The sequence below is a fragment of the Haplochromis burtoni genome, unplaced genomic scaffold (assembly GCF_018398535.1).
Source record: "Haplochromis burtoni strain Fernald_Lab_line unplaced genomic scaffold, NCSU_Asbu1 Contig_88, whole genome shotgun sequence".
Taxonomy (NCBI): domain Eukaryota; kingdom Metazoa; phylum Chordata; class Actinopteri; order Cichliformes; family Cichlidae; genus Haplochromis; species Haplochromis burtoni.
In genome coordinates, this window is record NW_024582449.1 from 1,476,618 (window position 1) to 1,491,157 (window position 14,540).

Sequence of the window (14,540 nt, forward strand, 5' to 3'; positions counted from 1 at the left end):
ACACAGAAGAACTTGGAAACTAGCTGAACAGCCATAAGAAAAACATGTCTAATGGCAAAAGAAAATTTTGAGCTAGAACACATCTGAAGAAATATTGAAAACTCATATTCCTTAAATCACTGGAAGAGCTGGATTCTGTATTATATGTTTATATGTCTAAACTTAAGAATCTCAAATTAAAAAAATTTAAATTAAATTTTAAGAAAAATAATATTTTCAGAATATCTGCTCTGTGTGTGTGTGTGTGTGTGTGTGTGTGTGTGTGTGTGTGTGTGTGCGTGTCAGCGAGTGAGTGACATGCAGAGAACGATCTGAACTGGCATCAAGTGAACAGGAAAATTAGTTTTAAAACTTTAAATGTTTTGGGGGTTTTATTTTATTTGATTGGTTAATGTGTTTTAGTGGGGAGATACAGACTAAACACAGAGACATTAACTTGCATCCATAATTGCACGTGTCCAACTAAAAACCTTCAAAATTAATTACATCCACCAAACAACACCTGTTCAACCTAATTAGATTTCACTGGACAGTAATACACAGCCATTATTTATTGGTCTGGGATGGCTGTCATTGGTGGGGATGACTAAATATCCCATGGGACTTTGGGGCTACATCGGTCTGTCAAACACGCTCCCATGATGGGCTTCTCTCTAAGATAAACACTCCAATGTCTGTCTGTCTCTCTGCCTCTAAGTTCTTCCTTCCGTCATTAAAGACATTTCAGTTGTCTCTCCTATATAATTGATATTGCATTGTTTTTCTTGTTCTCCCCAGATCTGAAGAACCCAGAGATTGTGACCCTGAGGAATCTCACCATGGACAGCACAGGTGTCTACAGGTGCACTGCAAGCAATGACGTGGGAGAGGAAAACTGCACCATCGAGGTCACAATAAAACGTGAGTTTGGGGAGAAAAGGGCGATGGAATTGACCTAACAGCATTCACCTCGCACCAAACTGCCACTCTGATTGATGGTTATTGTTTCAAACAGCAGCTAGAAATACATTTATTCCCCTCCCTGCCTTTCCATCTAGCTCCTTTCACCCTCTTTATTCTCCTTCAGTGCTTCAACTGGACTAAACCAAAATTGCTGGCTATGGTCACCACCCCTGTCCCATGTCACGTTTCACTCTAAAACTAGTACATTGCATCAAAGGCCCAGCACGATTATGGTCATGTGTAGACACAAGGCAAATCAAGTGGTTCAGCATAAACAGTTTTCAATTCTTAACTAGAACTCAGGTGCTGTAGCAAAAAGATAAGGAGTATTTTTCCAGCAAATGGGCATGAAGGATAAGTATTTGTGAATTTAAGAGTTCATGGGAAAACTATGAATAATATGAGACCAGAGACCGTAAGTGACTCAATCTTTCATCAACTACCTCCTTTCTTGTTCACAGACGTGAGGGATGTGGGGATGGTTGCGGGCGCAGTGGTGGGTATATCCCTCGGTGTCCTCATTGTGATATTAATCATCTGGCTCGTCTTCCGGAAGAAAGAGAAGAAGAAGTACGAGGAAGAGGAGACCCCAAATGAGATCAGGTTTATTAATCATCATTTGTCCAGTGATTGTTTCATTTTTTCACCATTTTGCAGGTTTTATGTGTGTTAGCGTGTCAGTCTTTGTTACTTGTGGGGCTCTGTGGGGCTGTTGCGTTCTGCTTAGCTGCAGTTTAAATTTTTTGTTGAACTCAAACATTTGTTTCCTGGCTGTAATCACTTGTAATCAATGGTGATGACTTTTTTGAGTATTTCTGCATTTTACCCTTAATCTAGTTGCTGCGTTGCACAAATCAGCTGACGACCAGCACATTGATTTTGCAGATACTGGTATTCTGCATACTCTGTATGCAATATATTCTAACCCCTTCAATTTGTTCACTACATCAGTGATGTAGTAGTTCACCTGGCTCATAGTCCTTCACAGTTCACAAGTTACTGAAAAGTGTGAAGTACAGAAAGAAGGTGAGAAGTTTTCTTGTTTAAAATCCACTGAGAATGAAAAACGTGTACGTGACCTTGAGCACAGTTTGGGTGAAGAGCTGTTAAGTGACCACTGTGTGCAAGTTTCACTAAAATCTCACCAGTAGCCCAGTAAAGACTACCTAAACATAAATATTCTGTTAATAATTTATGCATGTTTAAGTGTCCATGTGACAGGTTGTTTTTGCAGACAAAAATGAAAACATAAAATAATGAAATATTTAAAAAATCGCCCTCAAGTAAAAATTGTTATATGACAACATGCTTCTGAAATAAGATAAGTGTAAGACAGTTTAGCTGCAGCGCTGTGTAACACGGGGTTGGTTGGATGAACTGATGTTGGTTGGTGCATGTTAACCTGCTGTGTGTGAGCACTGATTCCACTGGAACGGTTTTAAACTACAGCTAAGCAAGTCACATTCTAATTGAAACAGCCACAGCCCCTTTATGCCTGCATGTGCTCGATGTCATCCCGTCGTGCTGCCTGTGCTTTTTTTGTGTTTCTGTGTGTCTAAAAGGGGAAACAACTAGAAGGTAGTTTTCATCGATTATCTTTTAGGAGCTTTCTTTTCAAACCACCCTTGTATTTCAGTGTGTGCCTGTGTGCTCATGGAGCTGAGATCTCACAATAGTTTTTATTTATCCCTTTAAGACCTGAATGCACAGGTGGACTCTGTGGACCTTGTAAGAGCAACGTTTTTGTGACAGAGTGGACTTGGTGTAGGTGCATATTTACCGATGTAACAATGAATAATGCAGCATAGCTTAGGAGTAAATAAAGTAGGTGTAATGAAGTGCTTTCTGTTTTCATAACATTCTAAGTCTGAGCTTTTCCACTGTTGTTGCTGTACCAGACCACCAGAGCGATGCAGATCTCATGGGTACGGCTTTTGAACCACCCAACACTGTTTAAAAACTGTTCACTTTATGCAAGGGCTATGGGACCCTCTGTGGTGTGCCTGGTGAGACGTTGCAGTGTTGCCAGTAGTGCACAGCTGAGAAGTTTCTATTTCTAACTTTCTGAACAGATACTCACTAATTCAAGTACCATCCAAACACCAATGACAGCAAAAATGTCTTCAGAGTTGCTGTTTAATGGTAGGGTAACTCTTTCAGGTTACTTTTACCCAGCAGTTTATTGGAATATTTCTTGGAATATTTTAACCCTGTTATTAAAAGCTGAGGCAAAAGTAGAATTATAAAGTTTTCACTGTGTTCACTGCAAAAACTTTTTATCCCCCCCTTGTAACAATTGTATCTGGGGAACAAGTGATTTCAGCAGATTTCATTATTTCATGCAAATGTGTTTCACAAAAGTTAGACGCTGCAGGAATCTCATGAATTACATGAGCCCCCCTACATAATACTACTCCCATGTGTCCTAGACCTTAGAATAATATATTTGAATGGCACTTTGGTGTACTCTTTTGCAGTTTATTGTATGTTTGTACGGTTCTAATTTCAAGTACAGGTACAGTTAATTCAGCTAAATTAAAAATGATATGGACTTTTGTCACGATTGTGTTTTCTGTGTGTTTTTAACCACAGGGAGGATGCCGAGGCTCCCAAGGCCAAGCTAGTAAAGCCCAACTCCTTGTCCTCATCCCGCTCCGGCAGTTCACGCTCCGGTGCCTCCTCCACCCAGTCCATGGTGCACAACACTGCCCAGCGTGGTCACCGCCCTCGCCCACCTGCTGTAGCAGCTCTCAAGGAAAATGGACACCCTCCTGGTTTCCCCCAGTCCCCTCCATCCTACACTACAGTGGTGCCCCCTAAAACCACTGAGCCCCCTGCCACTCCCAAATTCAACTCCAGGAACATGTCCGCGCCTACACCCCCAACCCTCATGGTGCCCGCCCAGACCAAGGCCTTTCAGACTGTGTAGGACTGAAAGCCAGCCCCTTCTTACAGCCATGCGAGACTCCCATCCCTTTCCAAGCCCACCAGCCCCGTCCCAAAGACTAAGACTCTTCCATAAACAAAGAAATGCGACTAGTTAAAAGGATGTAATTAAAAGAATCAATACTATAAGTCCAAAAGTACTTTTAATGAATGCATATTTAAAAAGGGAAAAATAAGACATGCTTGCCCCCTATTGAATTACATAAAACAACAAAACAAAAGAAAAAGCAGCAACCTAAGTTTGTCTCATGGCTAAAGGCAGAACTTATTTTCTTGAGTTCCTTCACTTGACTTCGGAAGGCACAGGGAAGCACCATGAGCAGTGAGGTGGAAGAAGCCCCTAGTAAAGCTTTTATTTATTCATGAAATCCAAGGGTTAGGCATACAGTAGGGGGAAAAAAAGGGAAATAGTCTGGATAATAGCGTAAATCTAAAGTCTGAACCAATGGAGTCTCATTGCTTTTGAGCATCAGTTGTAAGATATGAGTGCAAGCAGGATGGAGAAAAATAAGGACGAAAGCAGAAAAACGTATGACAGCAACTTTTTTTTCTCTCTCCCTCTCGGAGGACGGGGTTTGTGGTGATTCTCAGATTCATGTCACCCTGCAGCCCTAACTTGCTGCTTCCAGCACCTGCTCCGAAACCACAAAAGCCCCCCTTTGCTTCCCATGGGCTGGGCCAATCGTGCCCATCCGTGTAGACAGGCACGGCGCGTGGCATGTGCATCATCTGCCTCGGTGCTCTTGGTCTTTTCGTGCTCTCATGAGGAAGCCATGAGAAACCACGACAGTTGTGAGACTGATTCAGTTGCCTCACAAACAGCTCATCTGCTTTACCAATCAGCAGGGGATACTTCAGGTACAAGGATGTAGCACTGATGTTAATTCAAATCAGTCTTACCCCCAGTCGTTAGCCTCCCCTCTTCCCCCTCGCGGATCCTGTGTGCATCTATGGACATCTTTTTCTGGTACCAAATATCCTCCCTGAATAATTAAATAGTATTTATTAGGCTTGTAGTGATACTTTAAATATAGGGATAAGCATTCTATTAGAACCAGCTGGACTTGTTTTTCTTTTCTGTGTATCTTCTCTATGAACAGGTTGTAAAGAGTGACAGACAGCCATGTGTCCATTCATTCATATTAAGAAGTGCCACCAATCCCTAGGATGGGTTATTATTATTACAATTATTATTGTTATTATGGCTTTTTTAACTCTTTTGTTTACCTACTACATTTCTGAACTGAAACCAAAATTTGTCACCATGAATGTGTGCTGTACAAAGATGGTGGATCCCATTGTTTTCAGCCTCTTGTAAACATACTGAATCAATACTCATGCCAAGGCACAAAGAATTGACCACGAGGTTCAATTTGAATGAAGGGAGCAAGGAGTATGATTCTAGAGATTTCTATTGTACAGCGTGTGTGTGGTATCATTGTCAGTACTCTCATTGGATCCATTAAAGTGGTGTGGCACTTGATTGCTGTCTTGCTCAGTCACCAGGTCCTGCTTGGTCATTGGTTAAACTGTGCTTATCAGCCAGTCCCGCTTTTGTCATGTCCTCAGACATACCCAGTGCAATTTGATTGAAAGTAGCTGAAAAAAGGGCAAGTAGCCTATCTAGTGTGCCTTCGCAATTCCTCTTTCCTTTGATGTTTTTTTTTTCTTTGTCCTTATCTTCAGCACACCAGTGGTTAAGTCTCACATCCAGCTTTGAAGGTCAACAGCAGCAAATACTGAGAGATACACCTAAACAAACTTGCCCCTAGTAATAAGCGAGGCAGCCTAGGGACCGCCAAGCAGAGTGAATTATCCCTGGTGAGCAAAGCAATCCCATGCCACGGGACTATGTACTGTACATTCTGTAATCAGTCTTGTTTTATATTGTACATACAGATAGATATACGCACATGATGTCATTTAATTTAAAACACAAGGGTATGTAAGGGGAGATCCCCCCCCCCCCTTACAAAAGAGTCAAAAGGGAAACCCAAAGTGAATTTAGACCGTGTGTTTTTATACACATGCTGTGTGAACATGTGAAGCCCCTGTGTCACCAGATTTACATCAAAACAAATTCGGTGCAACACAAGGTATAAACAATTAAAATCAATTTGTTTTGTCTAAGACAAGATCCCATCATACATACTGGACAGATTCCCATAAGAGGTATAGATTTTATTAATTAGTGTGACAGTAATTGTTTTCTTTCTGTTTTAGTGACCCTTTGACCTTCCTCATTTTATCCTACCATTGGGATAAAATTGCCCTTTTACCCAATATCAACACATTTGATATGTAAAAAAGTTTCCAAATTCATTCCAACAACTGACAAAAAAAAGAATTATTAATTTAGGATTAGTTGGGTTTAAAATCATGCTAAACTGGAACTAAAACCACTGCCAGCACTATCTTAACATGGTCAACAAAGGAAAACAAACTAACCCTAACTAAAAATCTATAAGAAGCTGCCTTCAGACAGGAATTTCAAGGTGAATGTATGAAATAGATATTTACTGATATTTAACATAATATGTAAAGATATGTAATAGTTTTAAAGCAATCAGGTGGAGTTTTCATTTATGTTAGAAATATTAATTATGTTAACCAATTAGTGGCCATCCAGTATGTTGACCTATGCTTACTTTATTTAAGTCAGCATGGCCTTCTGGAGAGTTATGTTGCACACACCTGTTCTAAATGAACAAACAGGTGGCGACAACAGAGAGCATTACATGATGAAGGTGCTCAACCAGTAACCGTGGCAATCCCAGCTTACCTAGCATATACTCTGAGATAGCATTTTAACTATCTAGCTATCATTGTGTATCCTTGACCAGGTCTCCACAGCGATAATTTGCTAGTTATGATGAAAATCTTCATCAGAGCAGAATTTATACTACTCTGAACTCTAGCTCGCCAAAAGAAAAATTCACTATTCTGCATTTTCACTCCTTATGTTTTTAAATTGCTGAGCTCAGCTATGAAAGTGGAAGACCACTAAATGAGCAAAAATTATAGTATAATCAAACCATGCACAGTCTGTATAGTTAATTGATGATGAATGTTTGGCAAATAAATTAATTATCTTGGTTTGGACATATAAAAAAAATTGTTTTTTTTTGTTAGTTTTATGACCCCATTGCCTCTCAGGACAAACGGTAACTGAAGATCCCTTTACTGGTTTAAAGTAAGTTGCTCTTTCCTCCATCAATACTTATATACCTGTAACTTCTAAATCTGAATTCCACATTATAGTGAAACGTTTCTTGTGCAATGAAGTTTTTTAACCTAAAATGTTCAGAAAACCAGCATCTGTCTGAAAAGCACACTTGGTTTGATTTCACACACGGGATTTCACACATGACTAAGTGTGAGGTAAATTTAGAAAAACACGAAACAAAACAATGCCTTTTATATTTAACTACAGACAGCAATTCATATTTAAGCAGGGAAGCTACTGTGTATGTGTGCGTCTGAGTGTGCGAGGGTGCATGCGTGCATGCATGCATGTGAATGTGCGTGAGTGTGTGGGTGTATGCATGTAAATTCGGTACAAGCCCTCGGGCCACACCCACACATTCCCATGTTAGCCATTCACTGAATGAGAAGGATCCAGCCAGGCAAAGCAACTTCTATCCAAATTGATATGACTGCAGACTGGCAGTGTTTATTTTAGTTTTCACTGACTTGTATGCCTATTGAACTTGGCTTCGCAGGCGGTAGTCTTGTTTTTGCTCGTGGGGGTGGCGTCCTGAGATAAAGCACGTCCATAATTCATAACTATCATGAGCTCTGGAGGCCACTTGTGCGCTCCCTCCTTGGTCTTGCTGTCTTTTAACACAGAATGCACTTGGCCCTGGGTGTACTGATGGCATCTCAAGGTGCATGCGTACGCACATTTAACACAAACAGGTAAAAGTTGTATATACACACACATACAGACATGTATACGCTGTATTCAGGTGCACACAAAAACACAGGTGTGTTCCTCATGTACATTCACAGTTGGCACGCACATCGTCACAAACACGTACACGGTGTACGCAAACAAAAGCCAAACCACATTTCTTGTTTTTTCTGCTCCTTCAGAATCAATTTGATGGATCGAATGTCTGAAGGTATTACAGCTGACTGATGGAACCAGGATACTAAATACAGCACAGAAAGGGACACACAACAGTGCATCCACCCAGAGGACATCTGCTGTCTTACACACACACACATGCACATATACAAAAGCAGCTAGTGTAACAAAACACACACACTTGCACTTAGAAAGACAGACACTGCTATGCATCTTAACAATCTGGATGGCATATGCCTAAAGACTTTTTTTTAGGAATCTGTGAGTGTAGTCCTGGGAATTAGGAGTGGTGTAACAGGATTGATACTGAGCCAGGAATGTAGGCTCTTGTCATTGAAATTCCCTCCACCACTGATGAAAGTAGCAGTGGAGGTGGAGGATGGGATGCGAGTCTCCCAGCTGTTAAATTCCTCCAAGCTTTTTGATTTGCTTTCCAGCATCTGCAAGTCTCAGGTGGCAGATTCCCCAGTTTATGAGCCCTCGCGTTGCATCTCTCCTCTCATGTGTGCAGCTTAGTGGCCCGGCAAACTTGTGCTCTTTCCAACAAATGAATTTTAAGGCGCTTCAATGTCAGTTCAGCAGAGAGGAGGAGGAAAGTCTTAAAACAAGTCAGTGTCAGCAGCGCATCCACTATCATCCCTTAGTACAGTATCCATCAGTACTATATACTGTCTTATTATCATCACTCAAAGGTGCAGTAAAATCAGTAATGGTTATCTTGCATTATATGATAGGAGTATGACTCTCATGTAGCCACATTGTTTTATGTTTGAATTAAACGTCAGTTGTGTTCTGATTAAAGTTGTTGAGCAGGGCAAAGTGATGCTCGGACTTTGTGGTTTGGCCTTGTATGTCAGCATAAGGGAATGTGATGTATTAATACTTTTTTCCAAAAGGAGACTGATGGGGCTTAATTCAACTTCAAGAGGGAAAGAAAGCAAAGATACCTGCATGTTATATAGGAAATGAGCAGATGATTGGGAATGCTTTGCTTTGATGTAACATAACTGTAATCGGTTTAAAAAAAATACAAATCAAAACTTGTAAATATATCCACATAAAAATTTTATGAAGCTTTATTTTGTTATCTTCCTTAGTTTGTTTTTTTATTTGATTTTTTTTTTTTTTCCAAAATCCTTGTATATCACACTATTTTGTGCGCCAAGCTCATCATCGGCCTGTGTGGGATCTGAGTGGTTGGCTGTTTCTCTTGGCTCCATTATTTCAGTGTCAAGGGGAGACACGCTCATCACGGCGTTACTAAAGGGAAATGTAAGACACCTTTGTTTTCTTTACTCGCATTTGTTTTTCTAATGTGGCGTCTTCTTGGTTTTGTAAAACAGTATACGATTTTTTGGTTTCTTCGTTCGATGAAAACAATCCATGTAAATATCACGAGTCAAAAAAATGTATATTTTTACGATCTCTGAGTTATTACTCTTTCATTTGCAAATAAAATATTCAATGACAACTTATATTGTCGTCTGGCATCTTGATTTGGATCGTAAATTATTTTTTAAATTTGTTTGTTTTTTGCGTACAAAATTACAATTTTCAAACTGCATTTTGTTTGTCCCCAGGTTATCTTTGTCTAATATTCAAATTTGCTAATGATCTGAAAAATATAAGTGTGGGGGAAAAAAGAAAGGAAAAAGGCAAATACTTTCACAGCCCTTTCACTGCTCTTTAGACGATTTTTTTCACTCCCTGTTCTCATATTTTGCACATTTTGTTTTTTCAGACATGTCAAGAATTAATGTGGAATATAAACTTGCTTGATGTTCTTTACTGAGTAAGATACTGTAAATATGTATTCACACAATCGTCATTTCGTATGATTTGGCTGATGGGACTGGAATTTGACAGCTGACAGCAACATTTCATTCATGACCTACTTGCAGGAAATAATAAAACGCTGAAGGGGAAAACAAAAGCAAACATGAATGTTAACAGTGCATGGTTTTTGAAAAAAAAAAAGGTAAATGTTTAAGAGTGTGAACCATTTTGTAAAGCTTCATATAGTGTAGCTTTGTAAAATAGTTATTGTGTTAAAACTTTACTCTTAGGTCCTGTGTACTGTACAGCAGTGGTCCCCAATCCCTGAGTCGTTTGGTACCGGGCCACGAGAGTTGAGGCTCGGGTGTGAAATTTATGGTTTTCAGGGTTTTTATCAGTTTTTATCGTTATTCAGTTTCCCTGGGTATTTTCCCTTGTGTTATGAACAACTCTTCTTTTTTTTGGTAGTGGTACTGGTTTTATTTTGTTGTATTTATCTGCAACACCTTAAAGGCCGGTCCGTGAAAATATTGTCGGACATAAACCGGTTCTAGGCGCAAAAAAGGTTGGGGACCATTGCTGTACAGTATATGGACTGGCAGAACAACTAGCCCTGGAATTATTGGTTCACTACAATTCAGAACACCATAGTCAGTTTTTTAAACATAAATTTACTGTTATAGTTCTGTATATTAAAAACAGCCATTACATTCTGTACCAACTAAGCCCATCCAAATGTGAACCTCTCGTCTGCTTAGGAGGCAGCGTTTGTTAGAGGGCTCCTTCTTCTGCTTCCTCCTCAACCGTCTGCTGTTCTTCGGCCTCTCAACATGACACTCAAGCCACTGACAACAAGGTCAGCGATATATCTATCGACCTGTCAGCCACTTATTGACTGACATTCATCTCTTCCCTCTGAAAAGTTCTTCTTATGTTGACAATCTGTCCAGCTGCCAAGATGGAGTGCATGCGTCTTCTCTGGTTAAGGAGATTGGGGTGACTTTGCCTCTGCTTCAAAAATGCATAGTCCCATATGTGGAGGAAAACACTGATAAAGGCACAGGAGCAAACTGTGAGGGATAATACAATTACCAATGTGTTCCCTGACATCTGCTTGTTAAGTAGTTGCTGCAGAGTGCTTGCTAAATTTACATCTTTTCAAAACACAGCATCCATATTAAACAGGATCACATTTTCGAGGCCAGATCACATTTCTCCACCCCCTGTTCCATGCCACCGTGCCCATTGTTCCACATGATTAGCCATGTGTGACGACACCATCATAAACCCATCGCACTGCCATGCCCACCCACACACATGCACAAACTTATCAATGTATGCGTACGTACGCAACATCAGTGACATTTAGGCACACACTGGGAAATTTCCAGATTTGCGCATTACAAATGTGTTCACATATCACGCGTGCATGTCTCTGCTATTTTTGTTAAATAACAGCAGTAGCTGTACGGTGGGCTAATATTGTAAAAATATTAATATTCAGTAAAAACAAATTGTTCGCATTAATCAAACAAGCATTAAGGCACTGATGTGAAGCACTGAAATTAATTTACTTTTCAGACATGATATTGGTAAGCACTTCGGTATGCAAGCAAATTTAAATGAATAGACAAATAGGTAGCTGAAAGAATAAGTGATATGATAAGTGGCGTTATTTTACAACAACAACAAAAGCAAACCTGGAGTTAAATTAATGAACTGCCTGAAAGAGTGGATTAAACTCACAGTGACTTATAAAAAACATTAATCACATTATGAAGCATGTGTTTGCATAAACCATGCCTCATAAAAAATAGATTTCAGTGGATCGAAAGATGCACACTGCTGGTTTCTTCAGATCATCTATTAACATGATGTGTCCCAATAATGAAATAGCACAGATACACTAATTAACCCAAATAAATACTAAAATGATCTAATGTGTCATCACACAGATAAGAAATCTTTTGGCTCCGAGCAGGCATTATAGTTTAATTAATAAAGATTCATATTTTGCCCTCGGTGGCCCTCTGTAATCTGCAAAGTAAGCCAAAGACTGCTGCACGAGGCATCCTGAACTGAAGACACTAATATAATTGCACCCCCTGGTGTTGACTGGTGATAGCTCTCACTATCTGTGAAGCAGAGAGGCTCTTAATGAGATGACTGAAATCCTAAGTGGCACACTATTAGGCATCAGTCGATAATCAGAAATCTCAAATGAAAATTAAAAAACTAAATGCAGAGCGGCAGGTAACTTTTAGAATACACACCACACATCATTAAGCCTGTTTGTCAAAAAGAAAGTAGACTTAGCAGATTATATAGCTGCTTGTGCTGTTGTTCAATATGCCCTAGGAGAAAGCATCCAAGTAATAATGTCACTGAGTCTCATGCAGGTATTGTATACATGAAGCTCTTCTTAAAGCCTCTGGTGGCACTTGACATGTGTACAAAGACAAACACACAGGCATATAGAAATTAATAAGAAGGGGTGTCGACTCTTGTTTTGAAAAGGTGGGATATGCTCAAGTCTTCCCTTTTAAGATACGTCCATGTATTTACTAATCCTGAAATATTATTATTATAAGTATTTTACCACAACACTGATAGCAATACAGTGTATGGACTTATCACATAGCAGGAGTCTTTACACAGATCATTTCTGGATAATGAATATTGCACTGTGCCCCACATCTCAACTATATTTAACTCTTTGACAACTGTACTAATTATAGTGCTGCCATTAGTTCAGATAGTGAGGTTAATAGTGTTACTATATCTGGCCGTCATTCTACATTAAAAAACATTCAGAGTTATGGAAAAAATATGCATGTGTGAGGGTAAACTGTGCAATAGCAAACTAACACTGACAGCCCAAATATGATTTGAAATGCCTGATAGTTATTTAATAATGAAAACATGAGACTTAAAACACAAAACAATATGGATCGATATGAATTTAGTAAACTAGAATTTTATTGTTACAGCTATAGCACACCTAACTGTCCCTGTCCTCTTGCAAAAACAACCACACATCTGTGGACTTTACCATCAAGTTCAGTCTGTGATAGTAAACACATTTTTTTCTTCTAGTCTTGTACTACTTTTTTTTCAGAATCCATTTTTAAAAAAAACCAAAATACATGTTTTGCTAAATCTAATGTAACCTAGCATTTTCTTGCAGGCTGCACTGGAAACATTTATTTATATATACAAAATTCACAATGAGCACAATGGCTCAAACATAGCTATTACAGAAGATTCATCCAAATCCTCTACAACTGTAGGAAATAATGCAGGTGGTTATTTAGAAGTGAAAAATAAATGACACAAAAGGTGCACTGTGTGCTCTAGGACTAGCTTACAGGTGTAGGCCTTTGTTCTATTTAGCTAATATGCTAAATGCTTTATGGAGTTCTGTTAAAAAAAATAGAAAAACAATAGTGTTTAAATTATGAATTCCACTGTCCTTCTGGATGTCGTCTTTACACATCCCATTTTTAATATACATAGAGAGAGAAACAGTAAGGAATGATGATTTTATAGAGAAAAAAAAACAGCTCACTATTGAAGCTGTGTGTGAAATAATGTCCACATAAACAGAGACCTCTAGGGGATTTTTGCCTGACTCTGCAGGCTTCTCCTACTTCAAGTTAATGTGGGATACTGTGGCTGGTCTACAGTTCAGATAGTAAACACTATTTATCACTATCAGTGAACTGTGGTCTAGCTGCTCCTTGAGCAACAATAACAGCGCACACATTTTCTGTGGATATTGGGCATCTTCTCCTACAGCTAAGACTAGGAGAGGCAGCAGAGAACAAGCTTTTTGAAAAGCCCTATCTTGCATGGATACCATTAAGTTATTCAAGATTTTTCAGTCAGAAGAAACAGTTGTGAGTGCAGATCACTGTTTTGGTTTCTGAATGTCACAGATTACGGGTGACACACTGTTGAGCGAGGATAACTTACAGTAGCTGTTACCTGAGGAGTAGAAAATAGCACAGCTAGCCTATCAGCTAGCTAGTTAGCATAAGCATCTCGGAAGCTCAGGATATTTTCAGTAAGTAAATGCAATTCAGGAATATTCATAAACAAATTGATATTACTTTAATGTTGAGCAACCTCAGAGTTCTGTGCCTGAATTTGCTAACATTTAAAGTACGCTGTTTTATTGAATAAAGGTAATACCTCTTCCTCTTTAACCTTTAACTGTATAGATGTACATTTAAATGCACACGTGCACATCCAAATGTGAAATGTACAATTAGCAAATATACAAATTGCTGTATCTTGTCAGATGTACTGTTTCTCATTTTGCATGAGAAACAATGAGAATGTGCATGTACGGCAATCAAAAGGCTAAAACCTAAATAAATGCTGATATATCCACTCCTCGTGTAGCTACGTTCAGGGCTCCTTTATTGATGAGTTGCTTCTCATGTCTCTGGTGAGTTATTCTTGTTAGTGAAGTAAAGCTGGAGGTTTTTTGCAGTGTTTTACCATGCAGAATTTTAAAATCTTATATTGGGTTCTTCATTCCTTGTGTGCACATTTTATTCATGCCAACATGAGTTGAAAAAGTCAGTTACATTTGGGAACTGAGACACTATTCTTTTTATTCACAGTGAGTTTCGTATTCATAGTGTGATTCTACATCCAGATGATGGAAAGTTTAATGAATCTTGAGCTTTAAAGTTTAATAAACCTGACTATTTCAAGATGTTACAACAGAGTCGGGTGTATGAGATATTACTGCAGAACTGTAGACATCTCTGTCTGT

At 39.1% G+C, this 14,540-nt stretch overlaps 1 protein-coding gene across 1 annotated transcript in view; it reads left to right on the forward strand.

Moving 5' to 3' along the window:
* clmpb (CXADR like membrane protein b) overlaps positions 1-9,453 on the forward strand; it is an 80,739-nt gene extending 71,286 nt beyond the window's left edge. Inside the window, exons 5-7 of the mRNA XM_005927306.3 lie at positions 778-900; positions 1,404-1,545; positions 3,535-9,453. Coding sequence (XP_005927368.1) covers positions 778-900; positions 1,404-1,545; positions 3,535-3,871 — 602 coding nt within the window. The 3' untranslated portion in view covers positions 3,872-9,453. The remainder of the gene's footprint in view (positions 1-777; positions 901-1,403; positions 1,546-3,534) is intronic.
* Positions 9,454-14,540: the final 5,087 nt, after the last annotated feature.